This window comes from Vicugna pacos, unplaced genomic scaffold (assembly GCF_048564905.1).
Source record: "Vicugna pacos unplaced genomic scaffold, VicPac4 scaffold_144, whole genome shotgun sequence".
Lineage (NCBI taxonomy): Eukaryota > Metazoa > Chordata > Mammalia > Artiodactyla > Camelidae > Vicugna > Vicugna pacos.
Genome location: NW_027328824.1, coordinates 35115 through 55517, shown reverse-complemented (window position 1 = coordinate 55517; position 20403 = coordinate 35115). Strand labels below are relative to the sequence as shown.

Sequence of the window (20403 nt, the reverse complement as noted above, 5' to 3'; positions counted from 1 at the left end):
GGACTGTTGCACAAAGCTCAGTGTTCTTTCATGGTTCAGAACCACCGCAGTGCTTTTTGCCCCACAGATGTAAGGTCTTACTCCTTTGACGATGGCGTGGTTGTAAATGACATACAGGTGCAAAACCACACTTAGCAGCTTCTGAAGGGAAACTCTCCTGTTCTCCCTTGATCGGCTTTCTTCCACGGGATGTAACTGTGCTGCAGCTAAGGCCTGAGCTTTCCGTATGGAGTGAGGGTTTGATATCCAAATTTAGCATAAAACAGTCAGATGGAGAAAATCGAAGATGACAATATATTTTGGGGTTTCATTAGACAAGACATACTATCTGTTAATGGCTCATAAAGCTAATGAGATTGAGTACAGAACATTTCATTTCTTACTTTCTACTGAGAGCTGTCTTCCAACATAAGGTTCTCTGCTTTGGAACTTCAGCTCAGCCACTAGGGCGCCTGTCATTGTGTTGGTGTGATTGCATTTACACAGTGCATGTAATCTGGGCTTCCTTAGCCCCAAACACTCCAGTGCAGAATCATAGGCTGTAGCCATCACTTAGTTATACAAATACTTCTAAAACTATATGATACCAAAAAAAAATAAATAAATAAAAATAAAGAGAGAGAGGGAGATTGCCTTTATCAAAGTTCCTTTGGATTTTAACTGCAAAGTGTTGTTGAGCAGCTCTGGTTTCCTTTGGATATGAATATATACATTTCTTTGCATGTAACTTGGATTTCAGGCTTGAACACCAAGCTCTTGTTTTCCATGAGCCACAAAAATCATAGCCAAATGACACACGTATGAAACAGTTTATTCTTTTTATCTGAGATAGAATCCTTGAATTTGGGACTTGAGCTGCGACTTTCCTGTTTGCTCTTCCCACCCCTCTTGTCACCTCACTCCTTTTTCCCACGTGGCCTCCAAGAGGTCATGGTCTCATAGGAGCAGGTGGACAAATACCAGTTGGTCGCCAAGCAGTGCTGCTGTAGATGGAGCCAGCCAAGAGCTAAAGGACATCATCAGGGAGGACTTCCTGGAAGAAATTGGCTCTACATTCAGTTCTGAGGACAGAGTAAGAGTCAGCCAGGGGAAGGAATCAAGAGGGTGACTCAGGTGGCAGGAGCAGCCTGGGTAGAGGCCTGGAGGCTTGTGGGGTGAGGACTCGGGGAGACTGCCCTGTGTGGTCCAGGGTGGTGGGTGACCCTGCTTTGAAGGACACTGGAGAGGGCCTAGGGGTGGAGGGCTTTGGAGGAGCTTGGTTTTTACTAGAACTGACACAGAAGAGGCAGTGAAGGGTGTCAGCAGGAAGTGACCCTTAGGAGAGCAGCTCTGCCTGTCCTTTTGAGTCCCACCCCTTCATTCTTTTATTCACAACACACGCAATTCTGAGTGTCTAGGGGAGACGGGGTGGACCTACAGTAGTAAGCAAAATGTACTTGCTTCTTGAGAGCTTAGCAGTGTCAGAAGTTGACTTAGATTAAAATGTTTTATTAACACAGCAGGGCACCTAATCCAAAGTGCGGAGGTTGGAGGGAAGGAAGACTTCCTTGACAAACAGTTAAAATGAGCCTGGAGGCTAGTGGGAAGTAGCAGCAGGTCACGGGGCCCCTGAGGTCACTGGGGACCTGGTACTGAGGTGAGGATGGACAAGCAGGGTCGGGGGTGGGGCTAGAACTCTACCAGGGAGCCTCTGATGGGTTTGAAGTGGGGGAGATGTAATCAAATTTGTGCTTTGGGAAGGCTGCCTTGGCTGTGTGTGTGTGTGTGTGTGTGTGTGTGTGTGTAGCGGGGAAGAGGGGGAGGGTGTCACCAACTGGGAGGGTCATTAGAAGACCATTCACAGGCTCGGAGGCCACCAGTGGGAGAGGGGCGTCGGGACTGCTTGGGGACCGCAGGGGCAGAGTGGATGCCGGGTTTCCTTGTGTGGAGGGCTTGTTAGCGGGGTCGCTCTAGCGACACCTTGTGGCTGGAAGTAAACAGATGGAGGCCGCCAGGTGGACTTACCTCTTCTCTCCTTCCCTGCCTTGTGTGATGATCTTAGCTCTGCCAACATATGGAACAGAAGAGCTAAGTTCCAGAGTAGCCCAGGACTTTGCTGGGCTCGTTCAAGTGAGAGCAGATAGGATTTAGGCTTGTGTTGAGATCTGTAAGTTAACTTAGCTAGAAACGTCCTGTCTTTTGGATTTTCATAGGGGTAGTAATTCTTGATAAAGATTGCTTTCTTGGTGAGAGGAAATTTAATACAACTGATGTCTTTCTCAAAAAATATCTTATCTTTTAAGAAATTTAATATTCAAAATAATAGGAATATTTTAAAATGATAAACTAAGGCTTTCGTGTAGTTTCTTTGGTTTCTGAGTTGATGTGTAGGTAGACCCTTTGCATTACATAATAGCACATCTTTGACAGTATTTAAAGAGCTGTTAGTGAGCGCCCCCAATTTGAAAGCATCATTAAAGCTTGCTCTGAAATAGTGAAGTCATTTAGGTCTTGTTTGCAGAAGCCAGATATTTGGTTTATAATCTGCAGCATAGCTCCCTTTATAAAATAATAATAGATTCAAAATTAACAAAGTGGAAAATAATTGATTTTTTTTAAAAAATGAAACATAAACTTTCTTGTGCTATTGTTGCAACTGGAAATTTTGAAAAGAAAAATCCTATTGTAATATCATCTAAGTGAAATACATATATGTCTGTCACATTTGAATAGTAACTGCACAGTGTTTTTTGAAGTCAGGATCATTCCAGCTCAGATACTGGCAGTGATGGTTGCTGGTTTTCAATGGAAGAGCCTAAATTTGCTTTCTTAGCTTTATTCTTTTCTTTTCTTTTCTTTTCTTTTCTTTTCTTTTCTTTTCTTTTCTTTTCTTTTCTCTCTCTCTCTTTTTTTTTTTTTTTTGGGTAGTGCGAGGGTTGAGTAGTGCTGTGCCAGCATGATTTGGGGGCAATTTGTGGGCAGATGTCGTGCAGCAGCAGTGAGATATTTCCATGCATTTTACTTTCCGGACATCACCAGGGAACATGTGTGGTTTGTGCCTGCAGGATGGGATGCTGCAGGACTCCCTGGTCCATCAATGTTATGTCTTGGAGCTGCTCCGGTCAGTGAATGATTTTCTGTGGCTTGGAGCTAATGTGGTCTGATGCAGATGATCAGATGTGTAACTAAAGTACTGTTACTTGAAATAAGAGAAAAGCTAGCAAAAATGTCTCTAAAACACAGGATGAGGGAGGAGAATTGGCTGAGCTGCTTGCAGTGGGGAATATTCTCAGGTGACTCCCTCACTGTGTCTCCTGTCACTATCCCCCACAGCCCTGCATGGCAGTCCTACTGAAGCAACCATGCACTTTCTCAGAAACGCGCTGAATTTCCTTGTGCCTCTGATTGTTCACTTTTTTTTTTGAAAGCACATCTTGCCCTTTGCTTAAATGCCATCCCTGCTAGCCACCACTTACACTCATTCTTCTGGACCTCGTCCATATATAGCTGCTGAATGAAAGAACAAAATGTAGTATCTCCATTTAGTGGAATATTATTCAGACATAAGAGTGAATAAAAAAGAAAAAATAAATAAAGGGGAATATGAAAAAAGCCATCTGCTCTGGGTAGTCCACCCTGACTGCTCAACCCGGCCTTTTCCCTTTGAAACCCCATCCCTTATACCCCACTCTACTATTTTTGATAGTATTTACCACCTTCTAATAAAGTTTAACATTTTCAAAAAAAAAGAGACATGCTGATACCACTTCAACATGGGAAAGCCTTGATAACAGCACGTTAACTGAAAGGAACCAGACACAAACAGCCACATATTGTTGATTTCAGTGATCTTAGAAATGCCCAGAATTGGCTCATGCAGTGGCAGAGAGCAGATGATGGTTGCAAGGGGCTGGGTGGAGGGGGGTTGTGGAGTGACTGCTAGTGACAGGGGTGTTCTATTGGGGTGATGAAGTGTTCTGGAAATAGATGGTGGTGAGGGCTGCACAACCGTGAGTGTGCAGAAGACTGCTGAGCGCTGTCTCTGGGAGTGCTTGTTGTTGGGGCGGCTTTATTTTGTTCTCATCCTGTAATGTGAAGGGTCATCTTGTGCTGAGACCATTCAACTCCTGTGAGTGGTAAGGCTAAGAGACTTTGCAGAGTCATGTTTCTTTTTTCCCCCTTGCTGAGTGTAGGCAAAAATGGTTTAAGCCTGAGAAAGTGCTCCATATGCAGAAATGTCTTTCAGTTTTGGCTGGTGTAAAAATCTTGTGAGCTTTTTAATCATTTAGGACAGTCTGTAGGGGGAAACAGCCTGTGAAGCCTGGGTGAGACTTGGAAGAGCCGCGCTACCCTCCCAGACACGGGTGGGGATTTCACCCCCATTCAGGCAGTGAAGGGCCAAGACCCGTGAGAGGAGTTGACAGTCATGAATATTTATGTGTATCCGCTGCTTCATCTTGGATATTAATTTCTAGCTGAGTCATTTTGTGGCAGCAGCCTCATCCTACATCAGGAATTTATAGTATCTGCTCTTTGAGGTGAAGAGCTGACAGACTTGATTATTTAACAGTCTATCTTGTATTGATATCTCAGATTCCTTTGTCAACCGCAAAACAGCAGAAATACAGACGTCCTTTAATGCCGATGTGACCTGGAGCAGGTTTAGTTTCTGTACCTCAGTGACCTTATCTGCGTGTGGGGAAGATGATAACAGTGCTTCCCTCAGAGGGGCTGGTGAGAGGAGACTGAGAAGCACAAGTGGAAGACTTACACGAGATGCTCATGAATGACAAAATTTAGTGCTCTCAGCCTGGTGAGGCCTCAGGGGCAGAGATGTCAGAACAGAGCAGTCCTAGCCGGAGTTCGATCCGCATTGTCAGGTTTTATGATCACTATCACCACTGTGGGTTATCAGGTAGTTTTAAGACTTGGTAATATGAATTCATGAATAATGTTAAAGACTAGACAACTCAGATCCGGTTTACATAGTTCTCAAGATTTCCTGTGAGAAATGGATATTTTTTCCCCATCTTAAATCTGAGTGGATTCTCTAAAAAAATTCTGTAGTCCTCCATCTTTTTCCTTTAATTCTCCTTTTTTTTAAATAAAAGTTTTTAAATGGAGTTACTGGGGACTGAACTGAGGGCCTCATGCGTGCTGAGCACATACTCTCTCAACTGAGGTATACTCTCCCCCATAATTGTTTTAAACTTTACTTTCTTAGTATTCAGAGGTTAGAGGCCTCTAATTCTTTTTTTGGAGACTTGTCCATAAACCGGTAAATCTAAAATTAATGGACAAAATTTGGTTTATTAAAAAAATCATTAGAACTTTTATCAATCCATTCAAAAGGAAATGCTTATTGAGTTAAAATGTTTCTCCTTTATGGTGATTTCTAATTTTTGGTCTAGCTTAACTTATTAAAAGTAATCCTCATCATCATAATGACCAAGCTTGCTGTGAGTGGACACCTACCAAAGGCTAAACTGTTTTTCTCATGTTTTACTTCAAAGCAGGTGTTTGACGGTAGGTATCAATGTCTCCTTTTTGCAGCTGAGGGATTGAGAGGTGGGCAGCTTGTCCCAAATCAAACGCAGCTGGCGGTGCCTAGCTCGGTGCTGGAACCCAGGCTGCACAGGATGCATTCTCAATTTCTCCTCTGATCAGCCTCCCGTTGAGTGGTTTCCCGAACTCCTGTGAGTCCATAAATGACCGATTTTGGCGATCTCAGCCTGATGAGGCCTTCAAAGGAGAGACACCAGTGAGAATGTGAGACAGAGCGGCATAAATTAAAATTGTACATTTTCACAAATGTTGCATTCTCAGGTAATGACTTAAATAGTTTATGTTTTCTTTATATTAGTGCTATGTAAGCACTAAAAACAAAACATTAAAAATGATTATAGTGCAAAATAGGAGTGGGCTTTGAAAGTCCAATCATTGCTAATGATGTTGCTTGTTTTTCTCTAGTGGTGTTTATTGACAGAATAATTTACAATGACTGAATTTGTTTTATGTATGTAGTCTTAGTATGGAGGAAAAGTTTGTCAGTGCATATTGAAAGTAAAATCTTTACTCTTTTCTTTCCTGATGATAAATATGTACGTTGTTTCCATGGCTTAAGTATATTTCCTCATTTGTGAAATTTGAGTGATGCCGTTTACCATGTCTGACTGTGAGAGGTAGACGCCTTGTATACAAAGCATCCAAGAGCTGCTTAGTAAAAATGTGCTGTCACAATGACAGATAGTTTAGAAGGATCAACTGTGAATACTAAAGAGGGTGGCTTGTTTCTGATGCATATTCAATATGGATATATATGAATATGGCTTAAAGTAACAAGGATTCAGGGTTTTGTGTGTGTGTGTGCGTGCAGTATGAAGTTTTAATGAAATCTGTATCATTCTATTGAGACAGGGACTAGTTAAATTGACTTAAGCAGACGACCTTGAAGATTATTTACACAGAATGTGTATTGTTACAACTCAGTGTTCATGCTGCCGTGTAACTATACACTCAGACATTTAAATTCGTAGGACTCTGACCAGAAGCATTAAGTTTAGAAAAATCCACATTGATCATTTTCAGGGAATAAGCTTCTCTCTTTTGTGATTAAAGAAAATTTTGATTTATTTTTCTGCACTCTTAATAGGTTTTAAAATATCAAAACATTGATTTGACATGTCAGCTTTTTTAATAGAAAAAAGCTCATGCTGTTTTAATATGTAAATAAATGTTTTTGTATTTCAATACACTTCTATGATTTCCTGGCTCTTTGAGAAGTATTTTGCAAGATACTTAGATTACCTCCTGTTGGGAAAATACAGACATGACTTTTATGAATATAGGCCTAGTACAGGTCTGTTGGTTTTTGCTACAGTGCAAGACATGAAGACTAGGAGAGCAGTATGTACTACATAAGCTTTTAGTTATCTGATTCTTGTTTCTGATCCACAGGCAATTTTTGTGTTGCACCTTTCCAGGCAACCAGGAAGGCCTTTTAAGCCATAGGTGGCGCTGTTGCACCTTCTTACAGTCTTAACTTTCCTGTTTGTAAAGGAAGTCTTAAACGTTTTTTTTTTTTTTTGATTCCTTTGCTTAATGCTTCAGGGTAGCACAATGTCCATTATGTCTGACTACCTGGAACTATTATTCTGCTTATGTCTTAGTTTTATTCTATCATCTCGCTGTGAACATTTCAGACTTCCTGTGCAAACAGTTGCAACATCGGACTTTTCTTGCAGTGTTAGAAACCAGTGAGCCGGGATTTTATAAAAGAGCTAGAAGCGGCCTCTGGAGCACCTTAAAGCTGAAAAGTGTACTGAGTTCCCTAAGTATTATCCCCACCGCTGTGTGTCAATGGGTGGTAGGAGATTTGGTACATATACAAAGGGGTGTGGTGTTTTGACTTGGGTTTGCGTGCACGCGCTGCCACTGAGCTACGTGATCCTGAGTCAGTTCGTTCTGAGTTTTTCCCTCGTCTGTGAGATGGGGACACTCATTTCTGCTTTGTAGAATTGTGAGAATTAGAAATTATGTAAAGTGTTTAGCACAGTGTGTATGACAAGAGGGCTCATAATCTTAACTGCTATTTGGTGTGAAGCCATCATTTGATAGTCTTTGGCAATTACTGAGAAACAGGAAAATAAGAAAAGCTGGTTTTATGATGAAAGATATTTGAGGAGGTTCCATAGTTCCTATACACATAATTTAGCATCAGCAGAGTCAGGACATTTACACAGTCGCCCTGAACCAATGTTAAGCCACAGAATTTTTGTTACTTCATATATGTTGGGGCTTAAGGGGACCCAATACTTATACACATGTTGTGTCCAGCAGCCAACTGAGAGATGACAAAGAAGAACAGGCAGGCGATAAATGTCTCCTTTATTACTGATGAAGCCACGTTCTCCATGAAATTCAGGGCTGTGGGAGAGTGAGTGTCATGACACTATGTCCCAGAATTAGAGACTTACGCAGTCCCAGGTAACTCTGGTCCACAGCGAGCATTCCCTTGAGAGATTCTGACCCATAATGCACAGGACTGTCTTGCCATGGAACTGAGCATCCCGGCTGCTTCCTAAGGGTGGCCAACACTGGAGGGGAAGGAAAGCTTTCATATGCCCTGCTTGTCTCCCCGGACTCACACCTCAATCTGTTAGTGTGAGGAGGGCTAGCCGTGGGCCAGTGGTCAGGAGTGTGAAGGGAGAAGCAGTCTCCCATGGACCAGAGGAGTGGGGAGGAGGGAATCCCCCCTCAGTTTAAACAGGTGGTGGCTTGAAACAGAAGGGTGCTCCTCAAGAGTTTATAAGAGGGGAAATAAGGATTTCCTTTGGGACTCAGAATAGTCATGAAACACAGAAGATGATTAGATGGGAGACTTGTAAATCACTTTCTTATTAAATTGAAATTTGTTGGGCACCAAAAATGTGCTACATTCTTTTCTGAGAGTTTTACAGAAATGAATCCTCCAATTTTCACAACAAGTGAGTAAGAAAGATTTGATTGTTATCCCAGGTTTACAGTGTGGAAATTGAGGCACACAGAGGGTAAGTAATTTGGCCAAGGTAACAGAGCTAGTAAGTGGCAGAGCTGGGATTTAAATCCTGGCTATCTGGTTTCCAGGCTCCCAGGGATGGGCTTTGGGTGTTTACAGGTATCTGCATCCCTGGACCTCTGTACCTCTGCATCAGTTAGACCAGAAAGGACAGGGAAAGTGGAGTTATACAGGTGCTCACAGTCGTGTCTCAGCCACTGTCCATGGAGTGTGCCCCGTGATTGGCATTAATTGTTTTCCAGGCAGTAGATCTGTTCTTATAACAGAAATTTAGTCCATTGAGTTAATCTAGAAACCCTTCCTGCTCTGCTTCTGTCCACGCTTGCCATGTGACTGCCTGCCCGAGATTGGGCCGTGGAGGAGAATCTGTACTCATGGTTGAACTCTGATATTTCAATCTGGTTTGTAGTTTCACATCTCCTGTTACATTAATAAATTAAATTTCTGGTTTTCTTGCATCAGTGTGTCATAAGTTTGCTTAATGTGAAACCAGTCCATGGGAGCCCAGGGGTGCTGACGGTATAATTTCTGAGCATGTGGCATTTCTACCCGTGCAGAAATGGCTGGAGGATGTCCACCTTCCTCACTGATTTCTCCCAGCAGCAGGGTCCTCTCCCACCCCCGGATGTGAGGATGGGATCTCTCTGAGTAGGCCATTCAGAGGCCGAGTCCACCAATCCGAAAATGATGAAGTACCTGGAAGTGGGTTTAATAGAAGACAAGGGCTTCCAGGTTGTCAGATGTGCTGTTCGAGTCCATTTGGTGAAAAGCTGTCCACTGTCTGTGGTTGAGCTGCTTCTTTGCTGTTTAAAAGTCTGTATTACATGAAGGGATTTTAAAAAGCAGAAAGGTGTGATTTCAGGTGGTACATCCGCACCGGTGAGTAGTGCTGGATGACCGCCTGTGTGAGGAATAGACAGAGTCTTACAAACTTCATAAAACAGCTTTTAAAGCTCTTCCATCTGAGTGCACTTCGTATGGGGTCCAGTTCATGACTGGTCGCGCTGAGAGGGCACGTAACTGATGATGGCAGAAAGGACACGGAGGCATCAAAAAGGTCCCAGACATGTTCTGTGTTTAGAGGATGGGGCACAGAGTAATATATTTGAGATGGTTTTTCATTGAACACTTTTGAGTATTTTCTAGGACTCCCCAGTGCCCCAAGGTTCCATGCAGCTGGGTGTCCCCTCAGTGCAGCTCTGTCAGCGCTTGCCCTGGGCTGATGCGGTGTCACGGGGAGCAGGACGGTCAGTGTCCCCGGCTCCTCCGAGCTCCGTCTCCTCATCCGCAGAGCCGGGTTTCTCATCCGTGTCTACTTAGTAGGATTGCTGAGAATCACACGTGATGGTTGTCAGGTGTGATTTGTGGTTGTCTCTGTGATTGGCATATAGTCAATATTTGATAGAAACACTTGTTTTTTATTATAATTGTGGCTCCTAGATTGCAGTGCTTTTTAGTCTGCATTTATTTTTTTATATAAATTTATTCTTATTTTTAAGTAAGCACTTGTATTTATTTATTTTCATGAAGGTACTGGGGATTGAAGCCAGGAACATGTGCGTGCACAACAGGTGCTCTACAATGGAGTAATACCCACCCTCCTTGTCTGCACTTAAAAATAAATATTTCAATACACAAAATATTTCTTAAACACCATCATGGGTCCTATTTTCTGCATAGACAATTGAATACATATGCCATCTCAATAAGAATAAATGTCATAGGGACATACCTTTCTAAATCTGTTTACATGTTTTAAAACGATCATAGCTAGTGAAAAACACGAGTCTTGGATCCACTACTTCTTAGGGTCTGCTTTGCCATCATGGGGAATTACATTCTACAGAGAAGGCTAATTGGATCTCATTGATATTTGGATGATTTTGCAATGTTCAAGGCTTTCAAAAGCTGACCGTTTTGTATTTTAAACTAACTACAAAGTTATCTTCTAGAAGTTGTAAGTCCTTAGCTTGTGAAGTGCCCAGTAATTCAGTTTGTATATGTCTGTGTCTCTGTGAACGTGTATGTGTGTGATTTCAGGAATGTAGCAATAAGTTCCATATAGCCTTCTGAAATCTTTCTCCTCCAGTTCAAGGTGTAGGTATATATTTACACAAATAAATTGATACTCTTTTGTGATTTGGCATATTGGTGGGAATAAGAGGTTCTCATAATTGTTTCAGAAGGGTTGGGGAGCATGAGCTTAGAAAATGGGAGGAGATAGAGGCAGGGAGGTTCTTTAAACTTTGTGCAAGATGAGAAACAGTAGCTTTTCTTTTTTCTTCTAAAGCAAACTGGCACTGAATTGTAACATACTAATACTCAGAATTGCTTTTCTGATCAGAGACAAGTGCCTCAGATTTTTCAAGGCAACATGAATGATGAAATGTGTTTTAGCAGTTATCTTTAAAAGTAGTTTTATTTTTCAAGTATAAGTCTATAGACTGTTCTTTTTTTCCAGCTGTACAAGAATTTCTCATTGATCCAGGTACGTGATCAATGTGTTTAGTTTCTTTGGGTTATTTATTTTTTTTAAGTGCTTGATTCATTCTGGTGTGAATGAATGTTTAAAATTTCTGGATTTTGATCTTTAAAACTTGCTGATTTATCAGAACTGCAAAAAACCTGATGTTTGTTCCTTGTTTGGTGGGGCAACCTATTGATTTATGTTGTCTGTTATAGAGGGAAATTCTTCCTCTAGCCTGTAGATAATTAAGTGAATGGTTTGCAGTGTGCCTTAAAAATTATTTGAATGCATTGAGCATGTTTGTCCAGTGAATTTTGGATTGAGTCATAATAATGACTTTGCTTTGATTCTGTGGCTTTTGTCCTCTCCACAAGAATTTGAATTCTGTTGCATTTTGTATTCGTGTTCTTAACAGGGGAAGGAATTTTGCATTTTTTACAGAGGTGGGTTTTCCTATCCCCTCTGAATTCCTTCTGTAATTGATACAGCGAAAATCTGTTATTGCAGTGCTTAATTATTTCATAAAAAATTTTTTGGCTTAATCAGAAACAATGACAAAGAATGATAATAAAAAATACGAAAACCTTCCTTCCTTTGAAGAATAGAAATGAGGTGGTCAGGCTCACGCATGCTTTGTACCTGACACACTTACTCTCATGTCATTGTGTATCATGAGTCGGAGATGGAGTTGCTTCAGGTTTATAGATTTTTGTTTTAACATTTGTGTTGAATTCATTCTCTAGGCATGATGATTCCTGTTGCCTTTGTGGAAAGTGTAGATGAAGGGAAACAAATGCTTTGTTTTGTTTTCAGGAGGCCTGAGATGCTGATGAGAAAAGAGTAGAGGGTGGGCTGAGGAAAATAGTGATAGACCCTCACCTCCAGGCTGAAATTGATGAACAAAGAAATCAATTAAGTGTATTGGTATTTGACTAATAGAAGTCAGACAGCCCAGACTGTCTAGTTATGCCCAAAGGAAAGTACTGAATTCACCTGCAGAATTAGGTGCTTTACCATGTAGAAGCAGCTTAGAGCAATCAGAAAAATCAGTCTTATGATGAGATATAAAAAGAATATAATATCTTTTATTTCTGAAACTTTTCTACATTAAGTTGTGTAGAGCTAAAATTAAGTTTCAAGCACCAGGAGTTAAGAGTTTAGGTGGTTCTGTGGGATCGTTATTCAGGGATGTGTCTAGACCCTGCTGGAGTGGCCGAAGCTGGCAGGAAAAGATCCAGAGCCAGGATTTTTCATCCTAGGATGTCCTCCATAATGGTTCCATGTGGGAGCCCATGATTGAGTTAACAAGTTGTAACACATCGCAGCCGCCTGTCAACTTTAAGAAAAAAAATGTGCTTATTAACTGCTTTAAAGCAAACACCTGTGCATCCTCACTCCTGTCTCCTTGCCATAAAAAGCAGAGACAATGCCTTGCTTGCATATTTGAGGTTATAGATAGCACACTGCTTATTGCAGAGCAATGACCCAGGCCCTCAGCTATAAACGCCAGGCCTGCGTGGTGTTAGATAGTCTATTATCCCCAAAACAGGGACCAGGCTGGTCTGGTGGTCTGCTTTGTAATGAACATGTCTAAAAAATGTATCTTGTTCCCCTCAGCCCATGACTTCCCTAAAGGTAAACTAAGCCTTAGTACTCATGGTGGAGTCTACAATCTCTGTCTCATCCCTTCTTTCCCCAAGTTCCTGCCTACTATCTCATAACTGTTATTGACTTTTTACTTTGATTATACACAATAAATATGGGAGCATTTGAGAGACTCGTGGATTTGGCTCCCTAATCCCTCTCGCTTTCTTTCCTTTTTCCACAGTCTTGAGAAATTCATTCCGTGTCGGTAAGACTTCCGCCAGCCAGAACCCACAGTTCCAGGTGAGAAGGATGCAGGCTTTATCCCTCCTACCCGAGGGAGAGAGAGGAGATAATTGAGATATGCTCCCCTGTGGTCCCTTCCTGCCCCAGGGCCACTCCAGTTCACCTGCAGCCTTCTGGCCTCTGCTCACAGGGCCTCTGTCCCAGGATTGACCGCAGCCTTTTATTCCCTTGTCAACATTCCCTGTGCCTTTCAGAGGTTGCTCTCTTCTCTGCAATTCAACCCTGGCAGATGTGATGGTGGTCAGCGTGCTGATGGGCAGTTACTTGGGGACTCCCAGGAGCCATGCTGATTCTCCTGAGTCATTCGGGGTTACAGAACTGTCAAGCACTGCAGGAAGCCCATTCACGTGAGTTCAACACAGCATTACATCACTTTCATTTTATTTTTGAATTTTCAGTGGAGAAATTATTTGTAGCACACTGTTCCAGATTTTAGGCCGCCTGCTTTCCTCACCACCATTTCCTTGTTGGCTCTGGTGCTTGTTTTAAGAACCAGGTTTCTTCTCTGGTCATTTGTAGCAGCTGGGCTTGCCGAATCCTTGATTTGCATTTGAAGCAGAATGCTTCTTCGTGATGTCAAACTGATTTTCCTTGTCATGTCTGAGTATTTCTTGTACACTCAGCAACAGTTTCAAGTGAAATGCTCTTGTCCAATTTCGGTTAACTAATATTTGCTGATCTCCTGCTTTCATGCTGAAGGCAGTTTCTTCTTCCTGTAATAAATGTTAGCAATTTGCATTTACTATGGAAGGTACTAATCCGAGGTGCTTTTGTTCTTAACAGTTTTAATACAAATCACCCATTAAAATGTACAGCGGATTTTACTCTATGCCCAGAAATGTGCATCCCAGTCAATCTTAGAATATTTTCTTCCCCCCAACAGGAAACCCAGTACGCATAAGCAGACATTATCAACTTCCCCATCCTCCCCAAGCCCCAGGGAGCCACTCTTCTGTCTCTGTGGATTTGCCTGTGCTGAACATTTCATGCAAATCGAGTCACTTCATGTAAGTGGAACCGTCTATTTTGACTGACTTCTTTCACACTGAGTAACGTTTTCAATGTTTGTCCATGTTGTGGCCTGAGTCAGTACTCTATGCTTTGCTATTGCTGAATAATATTTCACTGTATGGCTGGGCCCCTTTATTTACCCATTCATCACGTGATAGTCATTTGGGTTGTTTCTGTTTTTTGGCTCTGAAAATTAATGGCGAAAAGTAATGGTGAATATTCCTGTAGGAGTTTTTATGTTAACATTTGTTTTCAGTTCTCTTACTTGTGTGCCCAGGAAGCAGAATTGGTGGATCATTCAGAAGCCAAATGTTCAACTCTCTGAGGACGTGCCAGGATGTTTTCCAAAGTGGTCACACTGTGTTACATCCTCACCAGCAATGGCTGCGGGCTCTGCTTCCTCTGTGTCCTCATTAGTGCTTGTTAATCTTTTTTTGATTTTAACCTATTGTAGTGAATGTGAAGCGGTTTCTCCTAGTTGTTTTGACTTGATTTCCTTTAGAGCTAATGTTATTGAACACCGTTTCATTGTGCTTATTGGCCATTTGTATATTTTCCTTGAAAAATATCTTTTCAGATTATTTTTTCATTTTTTAATTGAGTTGCCTTTTTATTGTTGAGCTGTGGAATTTTTTTTTTGATACACAAATTCCTTATCAGATAAATGATTTGAAAAAATTTTCTCCTGAGTGTTGTTTTTTCACTTTCTGGATGGTGTTTTTTGAAGCAAAGTTTTAAAGTTTAATGAACTCCAATTTATCTCTGTTTTCATTTTTCCTTGTGCTTTTGGGGTAATATTTAATATCTGATGTATTTTATTAAAACTTGTATATATAAAATAACTTAATTCTTAGGACCGTTCTAGGAGATGGGTGCGGTTGTTGTCCCCAGTCTATGCATCGGAGACTGAGATGCAGAGAATTTGACTGACATATTAGTGTCAAAGCTACCCAGTGCTGTGGGAATTCAGACCCTCATGTTTTTCCCTAGCATCTGAGCTCAACACCACCATGCTCCAATCTTTCCAGGAAACGTTAATGAAAAAATCTTTACTTTTTTGATTTCTTGTTAGATTTTTTTCTTATTGGGGACCTCAAATTCTCATTTTCTTTTCGGATATCAGTGTCGATTTATTTTAGGTCTCATGTAGGGAGAAGCATTGCTATCAGTTAACTTCTTTATTACTCACTCTCCAGTGATGATTGTTGCTAGTTGATCTAATCAAGTCATGCTTAAGTCTTTCCTGCTCATGACACTAACAGCAGAGTCATGACTTATAGAATGCTCAAAGAAGAAAGTACTTGATTGATTTTATTTTGCCAACAAATCAAACCAATCAGATAAAACCCTGGTGTTGACACAGACTATAAACCCTCCAGAATAGGGTCACTGTCTTCATTGTGTTTCATTTGTTGGGTCACAGTGTCTGGATAGTGCCTTGCTGTCCAGCAGTTTTGTGAGGATACGGTGCTCGTGAATCATTGTAAGGACAGAATTTTGACAACAGACTGTGTTGTTCATTTCACGACGGGAAAGGTAATATAGAATTACTGTTCAGATCTGTTTTAAAATTAAGCTTTGAATTTTGAGAATAGTTCAAGAAGCCATACAAAGGTCTTTTTCACTAATTTTAGATCTATCTTAGACACATTATGTTTACATAGCAGAGTAACTTATCAAGTAGATTTGACAAAAGGAGTGTTATATTGATTATTTGTTTTAGTTGAAATATTCTACCAGGGATAAAGTCATAAGTGCCCATAAATGAACAAATATATTTGTATTTAAATGCAACATGGGAGCAGACTACATATGTTTCTATATAATATATATGACTGTGTGTTTTAATCTTTCTGTCAGTGTTTTAATAGTTTTTCAGCAATTTTGTAACTTTAGAATTCTTCTATGGATATCACCCCCAATTCTAGTGCAGTTTGTACTGTGTATCCTGTCTTATGCATGGGATTCCACTGTCCCCTCAGTGAGGAATTTCCTCTCCTATTGTGTTAGGAGCAGAGTTAAAGGAACTGTGATTTCTAGGCCTTTGCTCTCCATGTGTTTGCAGTTGGCTCTCAGTCACGATTTTCCCTTTCCAGAGTTTTCATTGTTAAATTAGAATTTCTGAAAATAACTATTAATATGTTGCATTGGTCTCCCTAGAAACTTGACGTCTTTGTGCTTTTCAGTTTTCAATTTATGAAAAATGCAAATGCACTCTTGTTTTTAAGTTGTCCTTTTTCAATAGATATTTATCTCTTAATTGATAGAATAATTTTTTCCCAATGAATGAATCGGTGTGCATGTTTTAAAGGATAACTTACTTTTTATTTTTCTTATTGTAACAGTAATATTCATTGTAGAGAATTTAGTAAATAAGGATTAACACAGTAATAACTTCACAATGGCCTCTAATCTCACCTGGAGATACAGTTGTAAGGTTTGAAATTGAGAATTATAAGTCCTCTCAAATTTTTCTTTTTCAAGTACGTATTGGTTACTGAGATCCTCGAATTCCCATATGAATTGTAGCAGCAGATAGTCAGTTTCTGCAGAGGAGCCCGCTGGGATTGTGATCGAGACCACGTTGAATATACGGATCGCTCTGGGGAGCACTGCCATTCCAAGAGCACTTTCTTTTGATAGGGGAATGTGTGTGGAGTGTCTGTCCTGGTATTTAGGTCTTCTTTAACTTTTTTTTTCAACAATGCTTTGAGTTTACAGAGTATTATTTTACTTTAATTATCTTTGCCTTTATATTGAGGACAAGTGTGCAAGGTACTGGGATCAGAAGTGTATTTGAGCCCCGCAACTTGCTGCCACCATGGACGCTGCGCTCTTGCTTCACCCGCTGTACAATCTTGCACAGAATACGACCTCAGTAACTCTCTCTTGAATGAATGATTATATGATTGTTGGATGATGCTTGAGAGTCCTTGTGATGATTTTTTTCCCCAGCCTTTCCCCAGTTCTTAACTATGCCCTTTCTCTTCCTAAACTCCAGCCTGGGTTTCAGCCTGCCTGTGGCATTGATTTTCCTTGTGTGTGGACTCTTCCTTTCACTCGTTCCCGATAATGTTACATGTGGGCTGTGGAAACTTGCTAGATGTCAAGAAAGAGCTAATCCATTGTAGGCCAGTATTTTTAGAGTTTGTTATTGTTTTATTGATTGAAATTAAATGAGGCTGCCCCCTGAGCCCTCCCGTGAGCACTTTTGACCTTCCTACAGCTGATACTGCTCTAGTTGCTGCATGTGCCCTTTCCCCAGCCTTGATTTTGTAATTGAATAAGTCACCATCACTGGAGCCCTCTCTTTAAAAGATAAAGAGAACATTTGCTCCTTTTCCCTGTTTGGAGACTTCGATGAGATGAGATCCCAGATAAAGAATGGAGCCCCACCTCTTTCTGACCCCCGCTGTTTCCGTTCCTTTCTTCAGGGGAAAAGAGTACAATTCAACAGTATAAAGATTGATTGTGAGCTAATGAGATAGACAAGACAACCGATCATTTATTAAATAACCTTTCATGATAGAAACAAATGTATTATACACACAAACAGCACACAAAGCACTGTAGTACCATGGTTACAATCGTGGGTCCGAGTTCGTGTCCTGCTCTGGAGAGACCAGTCCTGTGAGATGGAGAACTGGTAAGTCGGCTTAGCCTCTCCAGAACTGGTTTTCTGTCCTGCAGAGACGGGGCTCGCTAGGCGTCCCCCCCGTAGAGGTGCTGTAGGTTTTAAATGATGCGCATGGGCAGCCTGAGCACAGCTGCTCATTCCTTGTAAGTGCAGGGTAGCATAGCTTTTGCGGTGATGGCTTTATGACCGCCCCATGTAGACTGTCAGTGCTCTGAAGGGATGCCTTGTGGTTTGGAGATGGGATTCTCACTTCTGTAAATACCCAAGTGTAGTGTTATTGGGCCCTGCTGATTTCAGTCTATTCTTTAGAAAGTACATATTGTAGATATATTTTTCAAGCATGCGTGCTTTTTTTCTTTCACTATTTAAAGTTCTACCCTCTCATCTCTTGGTATTACTTTTCATGGAATCCAGGAAACAGTCCTAAGCTACCTGCCTCTTCACACTTTTCCGTGGTGGTTTCCTTCCCTGATTAGAAGAGGGTTTTGCATAGGAAATTTTATTTGTTCCCCTTTTCTTGGAGTCTCTCTCTCTGTCTGCCCATCTCTCACCTCTCAATCTGTCCATTTCTCAACCCACTGCTTCTTCTGACATGTTCCAAAACGCATTTCAGGTAGCTTACAGAAGAACAGATACCAAATAAACAGGTGAGAAAATGGGGCCCAGTTCAGACAGTGAGGCTAGGAGGCGAGCCTGTGTGAGGATTGCAGGCGTGAGACACATGTCTCTGCCATGTGACTTATAAGATCGACAGCAGCAGTGTGCTTCAAGCTCCCAGCAGACACAGGGAAGCAGGATTTGAGGGAGATGCTTACTGGCTGTGAAATAAATAAGTGACTTAGGAGAAGCCCAGCCTTTCCAGCTACTAAGGCTTAGGAGAATATTTTGAGTGTCTTCCAAAATCAGAGTATGGCATCTTTTCTTTTTCAGAGTTCTATGTATAGTTGGTTACATTCTATACCTGGAAATTTCTCCAAAACTGCTTCCCACGTGAGTCCCATGGCTCGGGGATTGGGTGGTTCTGCTCATTGATGGGGGTTGGCCAGAAACAGAAAATGAGAGCCTCAAAGCGGCCTGGGATTTGTCAGTTATGTTTTGTCAGTGCTGTAGGGTTCAAGAAATGCTTTCACCGTTTCTCTCCATCTGAGGCGGCAGCGTAATCTCTTACCAGCATCAGGAGCTCAGGGCCACGGGATGGTGGGGGCTGACTGCACTGCCGTCAAGACAGCTGAGCTAGTCACTGCAGGTGTGGTTCTTTTACATACTGCATTTCATGTTCTTTACTAGAATGTTTCAACAGGGAGTTAATTAACTGAGTTAATTAACATTTAATAAATATGATCTTTGTTGAAAAGACAGTTATAGGCAGAATATAAGCTGTGAAGTCTTTAAAAACGGTTTCATTACTGAAATTTCATTTGGGGAGATACACGGTTTATCTTATATATGGCTCTCTTTTAAAGTAACAAAGAAACAAGACAGAAAAGGCAGAGGATGATTTCTGTTCTTCCTCTCGGCTTGCAGGTGCCCTCACCCCCAGTAGCATCAATCAAGACACCAGCACTGACACTGGCCGTGCTCAGAACTGCCTCAGCCCTGAAGACACTGCTGACAAATAGAAGGGGGCCACGCCCTGTTACAGCAGGTGCTCTCACTTTGTGGGTCCTTATGTAACTGCGTGGTGTTAATCAGGATCGCCCTTCCTACATTGTGTGATGCTGCTGCTTTGTCTCCTAGTTACTTGTTTCTCTAAGTATTCTTGTATTATTCTCCAATGCATAGTACTACACACCCAAAAATGCTTTTTTCAGATGAAAAAGAATGTGCATTTAAAATAATAACTCTGAAAAGGGGGGCAAAAGAGGCTATCCTTGTCCCGCTATTCAAAGATAATAATTAAGACGTTAACGTATATTTTCATCAGTGTGGATCACCTCTGTCATAAAAAACCAGAGAGCACTCTGTGACTGTTTACTGTGTGGACACCTCCATTTTCCATTTGGCTTTTTATATGTTTTTCTACAATATTCTATCTCCTCTGGCATGATTTTTGATGACCAGTATAGCATTCTGTCTTGTGGAGGCATTGTCAATTTTACTTCGGACTTAAATAAACTTTTAAATTCCAAGTATACTTAACTGAAATACTGAAAAGAGAACTGTGGTGGTAGAGGAAGGCCCTACCTCCCTTCCCCTTATTTCCGAAGAGTAAAAACTGTTGAAAATTTGATATATATATTTCATGACCTTTATGCCTATGACATACATATATACACACATATGAGAATTCCATGTATACGTGTGTGTATATATGCTTTATTTAAAAATGAGACCATACTATATGTTTTTCTGCAGCTCGCTTTAATCACTCAGGTGTATATCATAGACGTCCTCCCACTCCAGACTCACCCGGTCCTTTCAGATAGAGTGGAGGGGTCTCCTGATTTGCGGGTGTGGTCTCTTTCCCACGCACACCTTTGGTGAGAGAATGCTGTGGACAAGGCCCTGGACCACGGTGAAACGCTGGCTCCCTCATTGCTCGCAGCTCGTCGTGATTTACCGCATCATTGTCTTGATGGTGGACAGTTAAATTTTCTCCATTTTCCACTGTCAGAAAGGATATTTGACTGGCATCCTTCTTGTACAGACATTCCTGTGATCTTTTATGAGTATTCCCTTAGTTAAGGCTTCTGGAAATTTAGTCCCTGGATGTGACATTTACATTCATCACAGACTCCATTCAAGTAACTCTAGAAATTCCTTCCATAGGGGAATGAAAAGATGCACAATTACTTATGTAACCAATTCTCTATTGCTGGATATGATTTCACTTCAGTTTTTCTTCCCACCATTGTAAACAGT

General features: G+C 41.3%; 1 protein-coding gene across 1 annotated transcript in view; it reads left to right on the top strand.

Moving 5' to 3' along the window:
• Positions 1–20170, top strand: part of LOC140695117 (uncharacterized) — a 31837-nt gene extending 11667 nt beyond the window's left edge. The window contains exons 5-12 of the mRNA XM_072958022.1: positions 10998–11024; positions 12832–12890; positions 13123–13240; positions 13777–13900; positions 18472–18531; positions 18630–18787; positions 19066–19186; positions 19897–20170. Of these exons, the coding sequence (XP_072814123.1) occupies positions 10998–11024; positions 12832–12890; positions 13123–13128 (92 nt within the window). The 3' untranslated portion in view covers positions 13129–13240; positions 13777–13900; positions 18472–18531; ... (1 more) ...; positions 19066–19186; positions 19897–20170. The remainder of the gene's footprint in view (positions 1–10997; positions 11025–12831; positions 12891–13122; positions 13241–13776; positions 13901–18471; positions 18532–18629; positions 18788–19065; positions 19187–19896) is intronic.
• The last annotated feature ends 233 nt before the right edge of the window (positions 20171–20403 follow it).